Genomic DNA, 21,596 nt, shown 5'->3' with positions numbered 1-21,596 from the left:
ATTTATCGTCTGGTAATCACAGATATCTGTATTAAATTCCACTCTATATAAACCCTTCAACCAGTTCAGTATTTCGCTAAAAGGAAAACCTGTCAATTGTGCTCATGGAGGCAGATGAAAATTGTATTTCATTTTTCAGTTGAAAGGGACGGGCCAACTGACTGACGTCCATTAAGCCACGTCGCCCGAGGGCTTAAAACAGTGATAACGTTGGAGCACAGACAGTTTGGCTGCATATGTCTGTCTTGAAAAAGGAAACTGTCATGACTGATAGAGCAAAGGGCCTATATTGGAGAGGTAATTACAAAATCATTGTTCAGCTTCCATCCAGTGAGCATGGCGGTGAAATGGTGAGGGCTTTTAGGCTGTAATTGACAGATTAGCGGTGGCCTTGATTTGTGAACGGCCGAGCTGAGCCTTCGTTTAAACTGAAAGAGTAGTATAATGTCTGCTTTAAACTTACATCCTGTTCTGCTCTGTAAGTCTTCAAGACACTGACTTACAAAATTGCGGTCATTTGTCTTTACAGCCTGCCACTCAGAGGATGCTTCAGATGGCCTCAAGGGGCCACAGTCTCACCGGGGAACGAAAGCTCAGTTATGGCTTCAGCCCCCCCCTTTCCTATGTCTCTCTTTTTTCATATATATATATTGTACAGGCGGTGTGTGCACTAGAGTAAAACTTGCTGACATGCTCAAACTCAAATGCAGCTGATGGAAGTAACAGTCCGCCTTACAGTGAGTGATGAGACTGCAGGATGCTGAGCTAAGGAGCCGTTTCCATTGCATCCAACTGAAATGTTACAATAGACTGCTGATGAGCTGCTAGATGATCCAGCAAATAAAAGTATGCACACTGATTGGCTTCTTAAAACAGACATGTGAAGATATTAATCAAGTGAGTGTATAAATTTAGCTCCACAACTATCATTTTCCATCAGCGCACAGCTAGATAATCAATAGTAGTTAAGACTTTGTTTGTATTGATTGCTTCTTTTGATTGCTTTTCTCTCTTGATAGTTCAGGGAGGACTCTGGCGCCTGGCCCACTCCTACTGTCATTTGTGTTGGCAGCCATTGTACTGGTTCGCAGAAAGCTGGAATCAGATTTTAGTGCTAAGGCTGCAGAAAGCACAACACAGATGGGGGGGTTCATCATAGCGGCCATTGCACCTGATGCTTTTGCGTGTGATTGGAGTTATTTGTTTTTGTTTGTTCGCTGACAACACTTCATCTCATTTCAAAGCTGCTTTTTTTTCCCACCACTTTGGGGAGACGTGTTGGTCCATCTGCTCGTGTATCACACACTCCCTCTGCCATGTACACCACAGATCTCAGGCCACTTAAACAGCTTTGTTATTCTCACAAAGTACCACGAAGGCTAATTGTGTGAAAGAGCAAACGCTCGGCTTTGCTTTGGGATTCCTTTTCTTTGCCCTGCTCGATTTGTTGCGCATTGATGCTTAAATATTTATGAATACACGACTCGCTGTGTTTCATCGTTTTAATGGGAAAGCGCTTCTTCTACGCTCAGAGACTTCTCCTGGTAGCTCTGGTGCTGAGTGAAAACTAAACTGATGCTGCACTTTTATGTGTCGAGATTTTGTGAAAGATCTGTTTTTAATGCAGCGTTTTTCCTGCACTCTCAGCTGTTTCGGAAAATGTTAAAGGAATGTTTGCTGCAGAGGCGATAACCAGGTGAGCTGCAGAGAAGCTAAAACTGCATCAGCAGGAGCAAACGCGGCTAAGCCAAGATGAAAAGCACAATTAAATTAATTACTCCACAACAGATCAGGATCAGTCACCAGCTGGGCCTGAGGTTTGCACTGGTCTAAGTCTTAATCTCTTATTAGTTCTGCTTGCCTCGTTCCATTGGTTAAATCCCATCCTTGGCTGCAATCTGTTGTGGACAGAGGCAGTCCCCCCCAACCACCACCAAAGAAAAAACCCCAGCGTAAGCATTTATGCGCTTCTTAGTCTTAGGAAAGTGCTGCAGATGCATTTACAGAGTGAGCAACTTGCAGCTGAATTAACCAATCTGCATATTCAGGACCGTTAGAGGGAAATTGCTCTCGTGTGATGAAGGTGAGAGGAGGGCGGCACCTGAGTAGGACATACCACAAGGGCTGGGGGGGGAGAAAGAAGAGGAGGGAGGAGAGGAGGGATGCGGGAGATTTATCGTGACTAGCACCGTAGGAGGCCTTTAGCGGTGGGAGGAGGGGAGGAGGTGAGGGGAGGCAACTGTGACTGAAGCCGCTGATTTTCTCTGAGAGAGACAGGTCTGTTATGTAAGAAAAGCCGATTGGATGATTTTTTTTTTACTCCCCCCCTTTAGGTGATAATCACATTCAAGAGTCTAGATGTGATGTTGAACTGAGGCTGACCGTGCGGTGATGCTTGTGGTGGTCAAACCGGCTGCACGGAGTGATGGATGCTGACATGCAGATGTTGGTTGAAGCAGACCTGTCTGTCAATGAGACATATAGTGTGTGTCACATTATAAACCAGCATTTGACACATCGTGTCACAGTAGATTATCTCTATAATTCATTTTTTTATTATTCTCATATTTTTCTTGAAAAACAAAATTTGTATTACCTTTCTAAATTTACATCTTCCTGCAAATGCAAAGCAGATCTCAGCACTAAAGCTGGATCAAACATAAACTTGTTATGCCCATAAAGAATACAGAGTACAGCAGCCTTGGTTGTCAATGGACAGTTTAGAGAAAATGACTCGTGCCTTTGAATTGTTTTTATGGTTGAGCTTGTGTCGCTCATCAACTACAAATCATCTCAAGGGAGAAGACTTAAAGCCACATAAATCCAAACAACTCTATTGACTTTCCCCTGTGATTCATAGCCAGCAGAGAGACCTGGACAGTGAGCATCATCTGCAGCTGGATTAGTGAAAACGTGACACTGAACCAATGTCCTGATGATACGGCGTTTGAGTCCTCTAAAAAACACATTTTGCATTCATTGAGGAACAATCCTACCTTTAATTGTTGGCTTCTTTTGGAGAAAGGGTTCACTCCCCCATGATTTGATTGTAAGGTCAAGTGAAGGACTACGAGCAGGATGATGTCATGTTTGAGGGAAACAAGATGGTGGGAGCATCAATCCCGAGGAATGTAAAAATCGGAAAAAGTGTTTTTAAAACGGCACAATCGGTCATAAGATTGCTCTCATGTAGACTTAGATTACAGAGAATGTGGATTATCAGGAGACAAACACGCTGCTTACACTGAGAGAATATGCTGCATTTATGGTCAGCAGAAAAGTGGGATTTTTCATTTTTACAAGGACTCAACAATAGAGATTTTAAATTATCCCTGGTGCTAAGATAAATTATTTTTTACAGTCCCATTAAAAACTAACTGGTAAATATTCACTCTTTAGAAATGTGTTTCTAGCTTTAATATTAATTATAGTTTTTGTGTTTTTATTTAAACCAATCATTCAGCTTAATATGTTTAGATTCTTAGAATTTTTTTTAAAAAAGTAACATCGTCGGTCACTTTAAACTCACAGCTTCAAAACAAAAATGAACTCCTTTAACAATAACAGTGCACTGGCAGCTGCCTTGTGTTTGAGATCTAATTAAAAGAACAAGCTTTTAGTCTTTTTTTATTTTACAAAAACACACGTGTGTAGTGCAGTCTGCCATGTTGCTGGACATGTAAGATGTGTGTGGATGCCCTGGGAGTCGCCATATGCTGTTTAGATTTCGGAGCATCCCATCACAGCGGACAACCCTAATTTCTTCACGTGTCTCCCTGACCATGTGCACGGCATTGTTAGCCAGCAGCAGTTGAAATCACTCATCTCTGCTCTCTTCACGCTCGTATTCACAATGTTATAAATAATTCTTTTCCACAACCATCCTCTTTTTAAGAGCTTTACACCATCAGGCTTGACATCAGTGCAACTCAAGTCCTGCAGAGGGCAGAGTTTAACTAACTAAATGTGTGGGAATACACTGAAACAACATTTTTTTTGTCTGTAATTAATGCAGCATGCTCTCACAAGTCGGGTTTGGATGAATTTTTATATTTATCTGTGGTTGTAGCACTTTTTGAAAACATCCCATTATTCCAACCTGTAAAAACAGGACTAGCGTGAGAATGAAAACGGCTTGGTTCCTTTGGTTCTCATGAGGTTTGTGGAGTCAGCCAGGACAACATGCAGTGTAATCCCATCTAGCAGAAAGGCAAAATTTACCGCGACGCATGTAAAAAATATATAAATGGGTATTTTTTTGGAAATGACTCAACCGGTAGATCTGCAGAAGCATTAATTTCTGGTTGACAAAGGAGAGATTAATGGTTTTGTCTGGTTGGTTTCTGCGGTGCAGTAAAATTATCCTCTAGATGAATTTTCTTCAATTTTTTTCGTGTTTTTGTCCTCAGTTGCTACAGTCTAGCATGAATGGAGCAACTTAACCAAACCAGCAAGTTGTATGATGACTTTCACAACTGTGAAAACATAAATACAATTCTAGAACAGAAACCTTTGAGTTTATAATGTTTTTAATTCAAAGCTCCATCCATACACTGTCAACTTCAGTTGTATGCACAACCAAAGTTTGATTGATCGGAAAATTGATGCTTCAACTTCACACTCAGTACAGCAATCTGAGATTTGAGAGATTTGTTCCATGGCAAAAATCATTAACTTCCCAGTTCCCGTCTGAAAGCCTCACCAACACATCCACATTAACTGATTGAAATGGTTCTTTATTAGCGTCTGTGCTCTCCTCCTGGGATAAACATACTTAGATGATTGCTTCGCAAGTGTACATGAATTGTTTGATCAAGAGAGGATTTGATGTGGCAGTCTGCCGTCACGTGATTCGCAGGCTTGATACGTCTGAGCTTGTATCAGTTGGTGGGAAAATGAATCAGAGATTAAAGGTTCATTTGGAGGATCTTAAAAAAAATATGTATTTTTTTTGCTCCCTCTACATGGATTGTGATTTTAGCTTTGAATTTTACAAAATAAATCCAGATTTGTTCTTTGTCATTACTTCCTGTGTGCTTTTGGCATTTTCTAGGTATTCCAAAATCTTTCATTTTTTAATCTAAATATGCCAATTTTTTGTGTTTGTCACTTTTTAAAAATATTTTTTGCTGTGTTATTGTGACATATAAAGCTTTGACTTCCAAAATAAAACAGTTAAAGTAGTACTTAATTCAGAAGGTCAAGGATGAGGAAAAGATCTAAGAGGAATTGTAGAATGATATTAATCTCTTCACGCTGTATGTCACTAATTTGCACAAAATTCAGAAATACTCTTAATTTAGCATTACCCTGAATGGAAAAAAACACTAAATAATATTTTTTTTATATAATTGGAAAAAATTCAAGAATAAACGGGATAAAAGTGGCCAGTTCACTCCATTAATCAATTTTCCAAACCATTTTTAACATGTTCTTGCTGCATTTTTGGAGGATGGAGGACATATTTAAAGAAAAAAAAAATATTATTCAAATTCTTGTGGATTAGGAGAAGACAAAAAATGCAGTTGGAAAAGGCTTGTAAATGTGATGCAGAACCTACAATCAGCGGGCCACAGACTCCCTGCTCTTCTCCATTATGATACATCATCTTGTACATAAATAGATCCATGTATGTCTTCAGTTTCGTCGCCTGAGCTTGCATCAAGTTTAAACCTGTACGGCAGAGTGGCTCCAGGATTGCTTGCCATTTTTGTTGTTGACAGGTTGGGGCTGTGAGGGGCTGTAAGCTAGCAGGAGAGCATGTAAACTTCTGTGGGAAGAAGGGCGGGCCAACTTTGCACCATGACTAAGAGATGAATTTCTAATAAACCACTGCTGCTCTGCAGAAACTATGTCCTAGAAAATGACACAGATTTGTATTTTATTTAGACTAACACGTTTACAATAGGTCAAAAGATGATTAGACTGGGGCTTTACTTCTTTTTGGGATCACTGGGGCTGCTGGAGCCTATCACAGCCACAGTTGGGCAAAGTCAGGCGCCCTTGAACAGGTCACCAGTTTATTGCAGGGTGCTGGTTCACTCCATTACAGTGTATTTTTAAAGATATCAAGGGGTAATGAATAGAAAGTGTTCCATGTTGTCTTCTTATTTATCTGCATTAGTTCCTGGTTTCAAATGTATTTGTAGGATTAGCATGAACATGGCTTGTGTGGATGCATCCTGCCTGGAATAGGAACCCTAACCCTGACCTCAAACAGGACAGAGCAAACTTGAAGTTTTGCAAAGTGGTGCCTGCTACACATAACACATGCTGCAGATCATTTTAGAGTTTTTGTGTCAATGCTGCAGTGTTATGTTTAACATCTGTCACAAACAGCTGCAGCTATTAACGTTCATTGACAGCCGTGCCAGTCTTTGCTTATTTGGCTGTTTTCTTGACCTGTGCTGCTGAGAGGTGACTCACTCGCCCTCAGGGTGGTGCACCCCCTCCCCAAGCCAAACGTGCTGTGAATTTATAATTTGCCTCTCCGCTCTTGTGCTTCACTTTTATATATTTTACACTCATACTCTGATTCAGATCCTCACCGTGTCACTTCTTAAATGTGCTGAGGGGGGGAGAAGCTGCATTACATTGTAGCTCTGCACATGTGAAGCACCCTCTGTGCTGCTGGGAAGGGTGATGCAAACACTCTTGTAGCAATAACAGAGGGTACTTCAAGGGCTTGAACAGAAGCAGAGCGTAGCATTAAAACTATTCATTTCATTAGCAGGAAAAAAGTTTCTATTTGTGGATTTCCAATAAGGATTGGCAGCTGCATCTTCTACGCAAATTTGATGAAGTCCAATTCAGTTAAAAGAAAGCCCCGTAATGAAGTCACCAATAATGCTCAATGGCAAATAGTGTGCAAAGATACAGAAAAGGCTCTGGTTACAGGTGCGGAAAACTAATTCAGGGGTTCATTGATTGATTCTCTGACTGCTGTTTATCACATCCTGTTTTTCCACAGGCTATCTTTGACTGCCCTTGTTTACCTAATTCTTATGACCTTGCCCATCTCACAGTCTTACATTCAAGATGCCCCCGCCCCCTACTTTTCCAGATCCTCCAATGGAGTATGCAGTAATCTCTTAACGTCAGCAACATTTGCAGGACCTCTGTACTCCTCCAGAATAACCATTCAAGCCCTATCTTCCCCTGCTCTCATTAGTGTCAGAGGTAGAGGTGACAAGAACGGTCACGCCATCTCAAAGTGATAAAATGCACAACAACAAAAGGTGCTGCAGGGAATTAGGCGGTTCTTGAGAAGCCAGCACAAAAACTAAAGTGCATACAATAGACTCTTAAGAGTGGGGTTTGGTGCAGTGCACAATTTACATCATACTGTATATTGATTAAATCTGTATGCCCCATGGGAAAGAGTATTGAGCATCGTGACTATAGGGTGGATTTTAATTCTACCCCATTGCATTTTAAAGGTCTTACTGCAGCATGTCATTAACAAGACTCTCAAAGAGCCCACCTTATTTTCCTACAGTACATGTTGATACTTGCTGATACAGTTTTATGCCTTTTGCATGCATTTAAAACAACATAAAAATGTTTTTTGCCCACTTATCACTAATACTCTTAAATATATCTGAATTATATTGATTCCTTTTTATAGTGTTTTTGCATTCAGACAAGAAATTCACACATTTCCAGAAATTATATTGTCCATTTCAATTCCAATGGAATTCAGATGCATGCTTGTACATTAATGCTTAAATATGACACAATTGGGCAGATTTCTCTGCATTTACATCATAGGATATTTCTTTTTATCTTACAATCCGTTTCAAACACCTGTTTTATAGGTTCATGAAAGACTAACCGCTCTCTGCAGACCTGTCATCCTCGGGGCATTTTATTTGCTGTCCAGTGTAGTAACTCTTGCACAACAACCAGCAGCAAATCCTTTTAAGGTACCATGCAGTAATGTCAGCTTCAGGGCCAACAGTCGCTTACCTTTGGAGCTGGAAAAGCTTCAGTGGAAACATTTTCAAGAAATCTGTTGTTGTTTTGTTTGTATTGGGAATTTTACTAACAGCAAACTATACAGATATTATGATTTTCAATCATATTATGAAGGTTGAGTGTTTTCTCACACTATTTATTATCTAAAATATAATCAAATGCTGATTTTTGTAATTAATAAGCACCAACATTGTGTTGTGTAGATAAACACATATTTTTTTACTCTCAATAAATGCAGAATTTACAGCTATGGTTATGATTAAATGACAAAAAAAATGCAGTAAATTTGTTTTGTGAAATATTTATCGGGGTTCCACTCTTATTAACCAATTCATTAGAATCGATGACATAATGCCCAGTCGCATCCATTCCTCCGTTTATGGCGGAAACTGCAGCGTTTATTGGGATTAAGCTTCATCAGAGTACCCCTCCACCCCTCAGCCTCGTTCTCCTCCTCGGTGCTGGAATTGCGCTTGGTGCTGCTGGATGGCTGGTGCTGCGGCTGCTGCTGCTGTGGAAAGCCTCCCTGCATCTCTGCACTCTCCCCCCCGCGGACAAAGAGGAATGGTTTCTTCCGAGCCAACCTGTCACTGTCACCACCGCGGAGAAGGCAGCCGAAGTGTGAGCGCAAAGGGGGGAGAAGGGAGGCTTCATCCACTGCCTGCCATTGCAGTGCGGCGGCTGCAGCTGCTGTGGAGCCACACTGGGAAGACCTTTCCTCCTCTCTAATATTTTCACAAGCACGCTGCGAGGACCGTTGCAACTGCGAAAGGTGAATTTTCCCTATTTATCCAAGCGCGAGCTAATGGAGAGAGAGAGAGGGAGGGTGTGTGTGGGGGGGAAACATTTTTGCCTGTAGCTTAGCAGCAAAGTGGATGATTCCCCCTGTGGGCACGAGCGAGCGATAACGGTGCAAGCTGAGGTAACTTAGCCCACTCGGTGCTAACAAACTGCATTTGCCTGCTATGCTAAAGGGGGGGTAGCTCGGTAGCTGGATCCATTCCAGCCTTTAGTAACGGTTTTCATTGGCTCGTTCTGTGTCGGGAGCGCGCGAGGTGCCGTCAGAAGTCCTAAAAGCACCCACATTCAGGCTGTCATCACCGCTTATTCAGGGACTCCAGGTAACGCTAGCGAGCAGAAGCTAGCCTAGCTTCTGCAACAAAATGTCGGCCAACTGGGGGTTTGATTTGCCCAAGTGGGTAAAAAAAAAGAAAAAGAGGCAACGGATTTATTAGGAGTCGGACCGCAGGAGGAAAGGCGGGAGCGGTTGCATAAAAAGTCAGCTACTAGAAATACGACATCGGTTTATTTCCTTAAGGGGAGGATCTAACTGTGGCTCACATTGTTTTGGTGTCACTTTTAATGAATACAAAAGTAATATATTTATCTATTTTTCCTTGTGGAGAAAGAGACGGACTCTTTGTTTTCCGGCATGGAGTAGTGTGATGATGTGGAAACACCTGCTTTGGTAAAACTGCACCGTCATGTCAGCTCTGTGGGTCCTCATCGGGGCTCCAGCCGCTCTTTGGACAACTATTTCACTAACTTTAATAGTTTGATCAAACCTGAAGTCACTTGTTGAATACTGATGCTATTCGATTATATCTTTGTGCGTTAAATTTGTGGGCAAACTACTATAATCTCACTAATGAATGTGTCTTAATATCTGTGCGGATCATTTTAATCTATTTAATTGTAAAAACAATCAAATCAGCCTTTCCTATGTTGCCAAAAAGTTTACAATTTGTTCTTTACTTAGATTGTAAAATGTTATTTCTATTCACTAATCAAATATGTTATTGCAATCTTATAAAAATAAAATTAATGTCTGATCAATTTATGTGCAAACTGTTTCATTTAGTGGGGTTATTTTTCCTTATCGTTTTTTCTTAAGATAAAATTTTGCTCTTTGTGCAATGACAAAAATAAACAATATAATGTTATTTATCCAAGTTTTGTTTTCAGAGTAAACATTATCATCTGCAGCTGCCCCTGGAATTAGTCAGTTATGGTGATCTGTCTGGTATTTAAAGACTCACTCTTAACTTGTTCTTTTTGCATTTTTCTCATGATGGAGGACATGAAAAAATAAAAGATTTTTGGCTGAATCCAAATTCTTCCCCTACCCCTACATTTAGCCCTCCAAACGGAAAGTTATGGAAAAGTAGAGTCTTCAAATTTGGACGTTACTAACCCTCGATGATGTCATCAAAAGTCGTTGGTCTTCTTTGTTAGCACGTGGCTGCCAGTGCTCAGAAAATGTATAGCATCTGTTTTATCACTTTAAAAAGTCATGCTAAAACATCAAGTAATTATTTACATAAATATAAACTTCTGTGCTTCAGAGTACACCCATGTAAAGAAATGTGTTTCTTCTCCATGGCATAAGGCGACGTGGATCCCCCTTACAGTGGAGGGAATGGCTACCAAATTAAAACTATTTGGGACACCACTACTGATCCAAATATCCCTACAATTGGAGGGGTAGGGGAAGACTTTGGATTCTATCTAAAACAGCATTCTTGAGTATTTCTTTATTCAAATTAGGATGGATCAGAAGCACATGACAACGCGTCATTTGAAAAACTCGGGTTTGTGATGCAGCATCTCCGATGGGCAGGTCAAAGTCTCACTTCTCAAGCGCATCCGCTCGCAAACAAATAGATCCATTAACGTCTTCATTTTTCTCGTCTGAGCTAGCATCTGGCTCTAAACTGTACGGCTGGGTAGCTCTGATATTGCTCACCATTTTTTGCTATCCTAATGTTAGCTCGGGCTTGTGAGGTACTTGTCACTAGAGAGTGTGAACAACGGAAAGATGGGAAATTATTAAGGCTAAATTTAGGCGTAATAAGGCTAAAGGCTACATTTTTAAAATTTATATAGAAGATATAAAATGTTTTTGAATCATTCAGTTTGATTTAAAAAATCTGTTTTCACCATTTTCTATTTGATTTGGCATGCTTTTATTAGTCAATTGTCTCATATCATTAATTGATTTATTTATATAAAAGTCATTCTTTTTCAAAAACTATTAAAAAATGACTTGACAACTTGTGATTGGAAGCATTTTATGATTCATTATTGCCTCTTCAAGCGTTGGACTCCCTCAATCCTGTGACTAAAATGAGTCATCTGCAGCCTCATGTTTGTAATTTCAGATGGAACAGCAGCTGGGTATGGCTGTTAGTTGATGATGTCAAAAAGATATATTAACGACTGTAATTATATCAATAATTTCATATTTTATTGCACTATTAACATTTAAAAAAGGGACTAGATATGCATGTGGGAGAAAAAAAAAAAGGTCCTCCAAGGGCAATCATAGCTGTTACCATGTATCCTGTTGCCCTGAGCTGTCATGGGAGCAGCCGTCATCTGAGTCTTTGTGGTTTTTGAAGGTCAAAGGGTATGATATTTTGCCTATATAGGTGCAGATTGGCTGACGCCAACTCTTGATTTAAATGTGTATATTTATATAAATATAGTGAGGCTATCTGCGTTGTTGGTGGACCACATTATTTTGTGCCAACCTCACTAGGTATAGACAAGAAAGCTTATTTCTCTCAGTCTCTCTGGGTCAAACAACCAGATTTTTTTCTAAATACTCCCAAATTTATATACAGAAGGGTCAACAAACACTGAGGCTGTAAAGTAAAAAGAAAATCCCACACATCGAGGCAGAGCTCTCGTATAATACAGAGGGTTGTTTGGACTAGTGAAGGCCACTACAAATTCCTATGTGAATGTAGTTGATGCAGAAGTCTTTTATCAGCACCGAACTCCGTTAATCTAATGGCACCAAAACATTTGTAATCATGACTGTTTTTCCGTGGCTGCGTTGTCCTGGTTTCAGTCACTATGAAGAAAAAGAGGCAGAGAGCAAGTCGGTACCAAAGCTTATCACCACATTCCTGCTCTCTTGTGTGCTCTTTGTGGGGGTTCACTGATAACTTCCTCTGGGATGACTGAGCTGAGGAGCTGATTACCTGCTCCGTGTTGTGAGAAATCCTCCTTCAGGCTCTGGTTCTGGTGACATGCATCTACAGTGGAGCTTGGGAACAGAAATACATTTCACATGCATTCATACCTGACAGAGTTGGCAACCATTTCAGTATTATTTACTTTGTGCCAAAATGCCAAAAGTATTTAACTTGATTTGCACTAAATAAAAACTACCAAATGTATTTGCTAAATTATTAACTTGCAACATTTATTTGAATTAAAGACTACCTCAAAGTGCAAAAAATGTTTTTGTTCCTGTTGAGTTACTTCAAAGTTCTCACAAAAACACAGAATATTGACTTCTATTCTTCAAAAAGCACCCACAAATGAAATTCAGCATTTATATTAACGTGTCCTTTAATTTAACAAAGTCAGTACAAAATTGAAGCATTTGTCATTACATTTTCAACTGCTCTAAATGAACAAAAATGTGAGCAACTTTGCAACATTGTTCTGAATATATTTATATTTTTTAAAATTATACCATAGTTGAAATTCTAATTATTCTTCCATTCATTTTGAAGAAATACTGTATTCATAAACAAACAATTTTAGCGAATTATATACATTCACTTTAAAGGAAATCTATCACTGAGTGAAGTAGAATTTAATGACACATGGAGAATGTTAGGTTTTTCTGCACATGTAATTTCAATGTGCGTTAAATTCTATAGTCATTTTTGTGCCTTTTGCAGTTTCATCGACGGCTTTTTATTAAAATGTTGCAAGCAACTATGCTATATGTCAGCATACGTTATGTTTCAAAGACAGGAAAGCCTTAAAAAATTACCTTCAAGTGTTTCAATTCATTTAATTGATGCCTTAGGACTTACATTATAATAAACTTTTGGCTTTATAATTTGCATGCAGACATTTTGGATTGCATTGCACATCACATATCTCTTGCATGTAAAATACTTTATTTGAAACTGGAAAACCTCAACCACATCTGTTTGTTTTGGTAAACACGAGTAGTTCTGTGATTTAAAGCTGAATTGGAAATGGTTAAATTTTCAAGTGCACAGCCGCGCTTCTTTGCTCCATTGTTATGAGTGAAGCCCTCTGCCAGAAGACAGTAGTGACAGAAGTGCTGACTCGCTGCATTTAGTAGCTCGGTGGTGCACGTCTCTCTCTGTTGCTGTGAAATAATTAATTTGTAAGCTGGGAGGCAGAAGATAGCGGAGAAGGCAAACGATGTGGAATCTGTCACCACTCGGGCTCCACAGATGGAGATATAAGTTCAACTCATTCCTTTTGCCTTCTGTGATCAGCCGTCTGTCAGGCTTGTTGAGTCTGATCATTATCTCTACTGATGAGTGGGCTCTTATCAATAGTGGCTTTATGTTTGTCCAGCCTTGCATAGCTGATAATGAGTATTTGTATTCATTGTTTTGTGTTTGTGTGAGTGTTCAAGTCTGATTAGCCTTGAATGCTGAATTTTGTACATCTGAGTTGTTTCTCACGCCATTTGTTTGCTGTTCATTTTTAATTAGCTTTATATTTAGTTTTTAAGGCATTATCTTACATTTTTTCAGTGGAAAATACATCTGCATTTATTTCTCCAAAACTTGTTTATAACACAATGATGGTGTATGCAAATGAAGCTCTCACAGCAGCCTGCAATTACAGTCTCATTAATGTCAAAGTTGACAAATTAATGAACTGTCCATGACTTACTATACTAAGAGGGTTTTTTTTAGTTCATGAGGCGAAGGTGACAGTTTTGTCTTTTATTTTGAAATAAATCAAGCTGGATTTACGCGGTTAACCTTCCTCTGGTGTTGTCCCGAAGGATGAAGTGTGCGATGAAATGTTGTCCTGTTAGCCTGCTTTGTTATGGACCAAACGTAGTTTATGTTGCCATTTTCTCAACGTTGCCTGGAAGCAAAAGTTGCACTAAAAATAGGTTTGTTGCATTTTCAGCAGTAACTGTGTGTTTTGAGTGAGAGAGCGGGGAGAGGGAATTGCCGTGTGCACTGGGATACAACGCAGATGCTTGAAATGGCCTTAGGAGGAATTCTCATTTGTTTTTTTTTGTTTTTTTCAATCACGCCGCAGCAAACCTTTTACAGAAAAGCAAAAACTCTTTTTGTAAAATGAACTGATTAGTAATTCAAAACCAATGGATCGATCTGAAAGTGATGTCTCATGTTTTCTTATTGCACCTGGAAGATTTCTGCTCTCCAAAATCTTTAATGTTTGAATTACCAAAGGTCACAAACGTGTAGAAGTGAAAGGCACAGCTTTTAAATTTAATTACTTTTGGTTGACATAAGGATTTTTCTATATGATACATTTCATGGTTTGTTTATAAATCACTGTGGGAGAAAAACTGTGTTGCTGATCATTTTTTCTGCTACAAAATACACTTCTAAACATTTTCACAGGTTGTAACTTGTGATTTTTAACTGTAAGTTTTATTCAGATTTGCCTTCACCTTTAGACTATTTATTTGTGATTTTTGGCAACCTGTGCTTAAACTTTTGCTAATGTTGTGTACATAAAGAATGGAAAAGAACAGAATATAAGATAATAAAACTTGAGTGGTCCCATAAAGAGGAAATAAAATAAAACATCAATTAATTAACATAAATTATTATTGGTTGAATTTTCTGTTTTTATGTTATTATTTATTTTATTTTTATCAAATTAGTAACATAACTTGTCCCATTCCACACTATTCAGTAAATTGTGGCAATTGTATTAAAAATTAAAGAATTAATTTATTCATTTAAATCAGTTGAAAATATCATTTCATGTGATCCCAGATACACAGAGGTTTTGTATTCTTACACAAACTATACTTTATGGAATTTCTTTATTATTATCTGTTTGCTAACTTTACCAACATACTAAATTTCCCTAAGATGTAATTCTATAAAGTTAATAAAATCAGATGTATACGAGCTGTGCTTGTGTAAAGAAACTGCCCTGCAAACATATCTCAGCATTAGTCATGCTGCATGCTTATGGAGTTGAGAGGTTAGTTATGCTTATGATGTTACTAAGCAACCTCCTTTGTTGTGTGCACAATGTCTTCGTTCTTTTTAGTGCTGGTCTGCATATGTGTCCTTTGAAAAACCTTCTTAGTTTTGGCTGAAGTTTTTGAAAAGATCCGATTTAGTGCATTTAGCCTCATGGAAAAAAGTGTGTCTGTTAGTTTTGTTAGATTATGTGTTAACTCAGTTTGTGTGGGATGCTGCTGACACCCTGAGCCTAATGTATGCATGCACTGCAGCATACTCTGTTAGGGGGCTACAGATAATGACACATTGTGAGCTAGTTGGTGGATCCTGTAGTTCAATGCGGCAGCTTGAGGGTTAAGTCCAATACAGCATTTTACACTGCGGATGGATGTTCGCTAGCACAGAGGAGTCCCACACTGTAGCGGAACTGCAGATCGCTCGCAGTGTGTTGCCAAGCCGAAGGAGATTTGTTTCAGTGTCACCGGGGTGCAAGGAGACTGTTGGAGAGAGGGATGTATTCCTAAGAAAAAAGATGTTTGGAGAGGATGCAGATGTGTGTGGGTGTGCGGGACCCAGCAGGTGACAGCAGATAGCTGCAGGGTGTGTGATAACCTCTCACCTGTAGTCAGAGTTTGTGAGATTTTGGGGGTTTAGAGGAAGGTGGGGGGGCTGCTTCTTCCCAGCGTTAACTGGTGCAGTCATGCTGCTGATGTGCTTCTGCGGGATCTACCACGTGGATTTGCTGAGGACATGCTGGATGTTGTACGTTTTTTAAGATGTTCTTAGTGACTGAGATAAACCAATGTAAGTACTTTTGAAATCTGCAGCCAAAATGCACACGCATATGTTAAAATGCATGAAAGTCAATAACAAAAGCAATGAGATTCGTGCGGCTTTGGCGCATGACTTTAGCTTAACTCCATTTGTTGACCTTGATATCACATTTGCAACTCTGCATCAGTGATGTGATTTACTCTGTTAGAGATCTACAGTAAAGTGTCTGTCTGTGGTGCACACATGTATGTGCAGAGTTCCTCTTTTCCCCTCTGGGGACCCCTGACTGTAGTAAGGTATGGACCCTCATTAGCTTTTGACAATGTTCTCAGGGAAAGAGAGTTTTAGCAGCTGTCAGCACTCCACCAGCTCATCAATTCCACTTTCTGAAGTGATCAGTCATTGGATTCTATATTTCCGATGCCTCGCTGCTAGAAGCCACAAGGGAGGGTATTAGGCCTGTCAGCTGTCTGCCCTTTTGTTTTTAAAAAATCTATAATTTTTTTATATGTATTCCATTTAAATTGGGATTAATTTTTTTTTGCTTATTATGGAAGATTATTTTTCTCCTTTGCACATTTGAATAATGACAATTATATGTGAAAGTTTTTTACATTCTCCAATCTGGGAGACGAATCCACATACAAGGGAATAGAGAAAAGGAATAGCTTTATTTCTAGTACTGCATCATTTACTTCAATGGAGCAGTAGCAGTTTATGTAACAAAAGCTTATTATATGTTTTTTATTGTTTTTCATGTTGCAAGTTCGCCTTAAATCACTCTGTTGCTGCAGCACCACGGCAGAATTAATGAGAGCTATTTTTAGCCGCTCTTGTCCCAGAGCGGTCAGAATTGAATAAGGCTTTCTAGCCCCTAAAGCTTACTGCAAGAAATAATAAAAAATGATAAAGAGTGAAAAACCATTGGAATGTCTGGATTCTATGATCTCTGCTGCTTCTCTGTTGGATGGACAGTAAAGAAACATGCATCATTTGATTGTTGAGATAGTTTTAACCAAAGCTAAACATCTTTTACTTCTCCTTTAGATCATCTAAAGTTGCGATAATCTTTTTTATTGGTTTAGTCTATGGATAAGAGGGCAATTTGTGACGTAAATAACCAGTTTATTTCCCTGTTCAGAACATTGTCATTGCGTTACTGTTTTTACTGCTGGCTGGTTCACTAAACCTACTTTATTTAGCAATTATTTAAGATTTAAAGCATACATTAATTGTCACCTCTTCTATATTTACGCAACATTTGTCTTCAGACTGGACCATCAGGTATAAATCCACTCAAAATATTCCTTTAAAATTCTCCAGTCACTCTGAGGAGTCCATTTGTGTTGAAGATTGTCAATGTTGTTGTGCTGGCCCTCACATAGCTTGGTTGTAATCCTCCTAGCATGACCAAGCAATACTGTATGTCACGGCTGCCAATTCTATATCTGGTGTTTAGGTTTTGGAGCTTTTCTTTTAGTTGCAGTTTGTGAAATCAAAGAACGTATGGATCTGTTTAATCATAATTGCATCTTGATTACAGACGTAAAATGGAAGTATCTTCGTGATTAACTCAAGTAGTCACTTGATGGGAGAATGAAATACAAGCTTTTCCCTCTCAGCTGTAATGCTCATCAGATAAATTGGCAAAGTTGTTTTTTTCTTCTGACTTACCTTACAGCAACTCCTTTTAGTGGTCCTCACAGTAATTTATTCTATCTACCACTCACCTACATTCATCAACCTCCTCTCTGGTCCGATAGGGCTTCAGCACCAAGGTCAGTCCTTTTATCAACGTAATCACTGTTTATCCCCTAAACGTGTCCAAACCATCTCAATCTGGCCTCTCCTTATTTACAAAAACTTCTAATATGAGTAGTTTTGCTAAACCATCCAATTGACTTTTAAGTGAATATAAAAGCAAAGCTGAATGTGGAATCCAGCTGACATTTTTTGTGTTTTCTGTTCCTTTATGGGCCTATCAAGTGTTATTTTTGTCTTATATTTACTATGATAATATTTCATTTTTTGTAGCTGCATAAGAGCAGACTTTGAAAAAGCTGTAACACTTTTGTTTTCAGACTCATTCATGAGCCTCCCCCCTTTCTCCCTGTCTTCTTGACACTTCTTTACTTTAAAGTACCAGGGGGGAGATTCCTTGTTCAAACTTTTCTTCATCCTCCTCGTGTGTGTCCCACAATAAGCCGCTTTAGTGACTTGACTGTAGCTGCCAAGCTGAAAATGTCTGGGGCCACTCGGGCAGATTTATTCAGCTGCTTTTATTTACAGACGCCAGCAAATGTTTGGCACTCGGCCGACAGGTCGGAACAGGCGCGGAGATGATGTGTTGAAGGAATCCCGCTAAGTAAAACAATGAAAAGGACAGAAGCTGTCTAAATCAACTAAGTTGTTTCACCCATGTCTTTTTAAAAAAATGTTTTGCCTCGCTTCTAGCCTACATTATAGAAAAATGCTGCTCTCAGTGTAAATGTTATTCCCCTTTGTTCATCTTTCATCTCAGCTTAATGTGCTGCAGTAGGAGATCTTAGTTTCCTGTCTGGTTGGTTTTAGTTTGTTTTATCTTTCATGAAAATAACCAGCGAGGCAAAACAAAAATGAATATTAGTTTGTAGTCTGTCAAGTATAAGAGATCTGATATCAGTTTAAATGAAAAATGGATAATATTGCACTCTGTGCTGTCTAATGGGTTGTATTTTACTCCAAACTAATGGACTGGGAAGCTTTTTATGTGCAATCATTAATATCTAATGTGTTGTGAGAATGGGATGAATGTGAGCCGATACAGAGGAAAGAAAACCACAGCGCCGCTAAATTAACTGACCTTCGTTTTATCTACTTTTGTTGTTGATGTAACCGAGGTTGGGCTTTAACCTCGGTGTAATCAGTAGCTGTTTTCTCTCACACCACTTTCTCTCCCTCAGCACACAAGGTGCTTGCAAAAAAAGAAACCCTTCAAACCGACGTTCCTATTTACACCCCCCCCAAAAACACGCCACAGGGCCGGAATCGCTGGGTTCTTACTCACAGGAAGCCAGGATCTGTGAATCCGTTGAGTAACAGCGTTGTCACTGTGACGAGTGGCGGTTTTCTCCAGTCTGGCTCGTGATTTGCATTCTTTACTGTCTTGCACAGAAGTAGTGAGAAAAAAGAAATGGAGCTTTTTTTTATTTTGTAATACTATACACATCTGATCCAGGTATCCAGCAGCAGCTATGACTGGGATATCTGCAAAACCAGCGGGACATTGACCTTTAAGGCTTAAAACCCTTTTGCTCATAGATGAACCCTCATAGAGTGTCAAAGCAGGGGGGGAGTAAAACATGAGGGATGGAGGGTTCCTTGAGGACCAACACTGATGAACACTGTTAATATTTTAATGTATTTATTTATTTTTCAGGGACAGTGCACATTAAAAGCATTGTATGCAATGAGCCAGAAGGCTATTTTTCATCTGTTGTCCCTGAACAGATGTTAAAATTGTCAACCTAAAAACAATCAATAAAAACAACGTTTAAAATATCAATGTCAATAAAAAGAATATACAATAAAAATACAAATATAAGACAATCACTTAAAATACATTTTGATAAATTAAAAAATATATATGTATACATTACAAAACATTAAAACAAATATAAAAGACATGATTACAGAACACATAAAGGGGGAAGCATATTAAAATTCAATGTGTACAAGTTTGCGGTGATAAAAGTCAGTTTCTATTGAGCTTTTAAAAAAGATTGAATGTAGAAGCTTCTCTAATAATAAATCTACTATAAAATGCCCCTGAATGCTAGCTACAAATATGACAGAAAAATGTCTTTAAATATTTTATATAAAAGCCCCAAAAATGTCATGAATTTGTTTTTGTTCTTTTTTAAAAGACTAAAGTAACAAAGGAGTTCCCTACTTTGTTTTTGCAAAAGTACTACATCTTCATTTAATATATTTTAATTTTCACATTTAATTTTTAAGCCTTTATAAGTCTTAAACTGTTTTAGACTCTTAACTAAACAGACATATGCACTAAACTAGCTGTGTTCTTTATTGGATGGAATGCTATTAATGAAGCAGATTAGAAAAACTATTGTATCTTGTTTTTGTTCTAATGTATGAATAGAATAACTACAATTAGTGTTCTTTAGGATTCTGCTTGGTGATATTTGCTTATTTTTTACTTTGCTGATGCTTTTTCCTGACTTATTTTGCAGTGTTTTACATTAAACATTTTGTTTTTGTGTGTTTTTTTTTGTCTTTTTAGAGTGCAGCGATGGAGGAGACAGTCATTTGGGAACAGCACACAGTAACACTACACAGGGTAGGTGTCTGTTCTGTGGTTTTTGCATCTATTATTTGTAAAGGAGTCACCAATCTGTCTCATTATAGCAGTATTGGTTTCTACTTTGGGGAGAAAAGACAGAAAAGTAGTTGTTATATAATTTCCGTTTATTTGTTTCTGTTTGGGGCATATTTTGTGTGCAGTTGCAAAGCTAAAAGTGTGTATGAGCTTGCATGAGATGACTTGATGTGGCGTCTCCCAGACAGCTAAATGCTCTGTGTTTGTCTGTGAAGGCACCAGGGTTTGGCTTTGGGATAGCCATATCGGGAGGTCGGGATAACCCTCATTTTCAGAGTGGCGAGACCTCCATTGTCATATCGGATGTGCTGAAAGGAGGCCCGGCTGAAGGCCTGCTGCAGTAAGATTCTGCTATCGGCAGCTTCTGTCATTGCAGCATTGAATTACTTTGCCCGCACCTGAGAGACTCCAGTCCGTCTGCTCGCTGTTTCTCATCCGTAGGGAAAATGACAGAGTGGTCATGGTGAACTCTGTTTCTATGGACAACGTGGAGCATGCATATGCCGTCCAGCAGCTTCGCAAAAGCGGGAAAATTGCCAAAATTGTGAGTATCCATTTATTGAGACAGGAAGGATAAAAATTTGTGTGGTGTTAAGATATTTGTTCCAATGCATGACAGATGTTGGTGGAAATGTGTGCGGATGGAGGGAGTGACTGATTCATGTGGGGTGGCAGGTTGTCAGGCTAGTTCACGTTCAGATCTGGTTTTCTCTGATTAGACAATCAGACGGAAGAGAAAAGTTCACGTCCCCATGGGCCGCTTGGGGGAGAGGGAAACCATGTCGGAACACGACGAGGAGGAGGACAGCTACGACGAGGAGATCTACGAGACGCGAAGCGGACGCAGTGGTGCTTACAGCGGCGTGGGAGGGGCTATGGGCAGGCGCAGTGGTCGGAGCGGTGGACGGAGAGACAGGGAGCGTGAGCGCAGCGGCTCGCGAGAAAGAAGTCTCTCTCCACGCACAGACCGCCGCTCGCACAATCTCCCCCCACGGCCTGCCAAGGTCACGCTTGTTAAATCCCGGAAAAATGAAGGTGAGGCTCACAAAGTCGGGATATTGGGGGAATTGTGTCCAAAAAACATAAAATCTTCCCCCATTTCTTTCCAATTGTTTACTCCCTACCCAGAATTAAAAGCTACACATCAGCGTTGGTTAACTGCCAGACTAAATCAAACTTGCCAGCCTTTGCAAAATCTCAGTAAACTCAAGTAAATCTTAGTAAAAGAGCAATTAATCTTCTTTAATCAGTCGTGTTAATCCCAGTAGGAGCAGCAGCTGTCAGCAAAATGCAACCTGGGTGATGGTGTCATGTGAACTCTGTGCTAACATCATCTTTGTTGCTGTCTTTCACTTTGTAAGCAGAATATGGCTTGCGTCTGGCCAGCCATATCTTTGTCAAGGACATCTCTCCTGAGAGCCTGGCAGCCAGAGACGGCAACATCCAGGAGGGAGATGTTGTGCTGAAGGTGAGAGGGCTGAGTGAAAGAAGGAGGG

The 21,596-nt window shown here is 39.4% G+C and overlaps 1 protein-coding gene across 13 annotated transcripts in view; it reads left to right on the top strand.

Annotated features, from left to right (window-relative positions):
• Positions 1–21,596, top strand: part of tjp1b (tight junction protein 1b) — a 49,977-nt gene that overhangs the window by 10,892 nt on the left and 17,489 nt on the right. For 5 of the 13 annotated variants that reach the window (XM_024280722.2, XM_024280719.2, XM_024280727.2 and 2 more), the window contains 5 exons: positions 20,005–20,061; positions 20,316–20,440; positions 20,542–20,644; positions 20,820–21,135; positions 21,462–21,568. In XM_024280722.2, the coding sequence (XP_024136490.1) occupies positions 20,005–20,061; positions 20,316–20,440; positions 20,542–20,644; positions 20,820–21,135; positions 21,462–21,568 (708 nt within the window). Of the gene's footprint in view, positions 1–8,434; positions 8,750–8,860; positions 8,900–8,948; positions 9,099–15,360; positions 15,753–20,004; positions 20,062–20,315; positions 20,441–20,541; positions 20,645–20,819; positions 21,136–21,461; positions 21,569–21,596 lie in introns of those variants that run through there. The other 8 variants (XM_024280723.2, XM_024280721.2, XM_024280735.2 and 5 more) reach the window with 5 other exon arrangements.

Source organism: Oryzias melastigma, linkage group LG6, assembly GCF_002922805.2.
Source record: "Oryzias melastigma strain HK-1 linkage group LG6, ASM292280v2, whole genome shotgun sequence".
NCBI classification, from domain to species: domain Eukaryota; kingdom Metazoa; phylum Chordata; class Actinopteri; order Beloniformes; family Adrianichthyidae; genus Oryzias; species Oryzias melastigma.
This window is presented reverse-complemented; position numbering and strand designations above follow the sequence as displayed.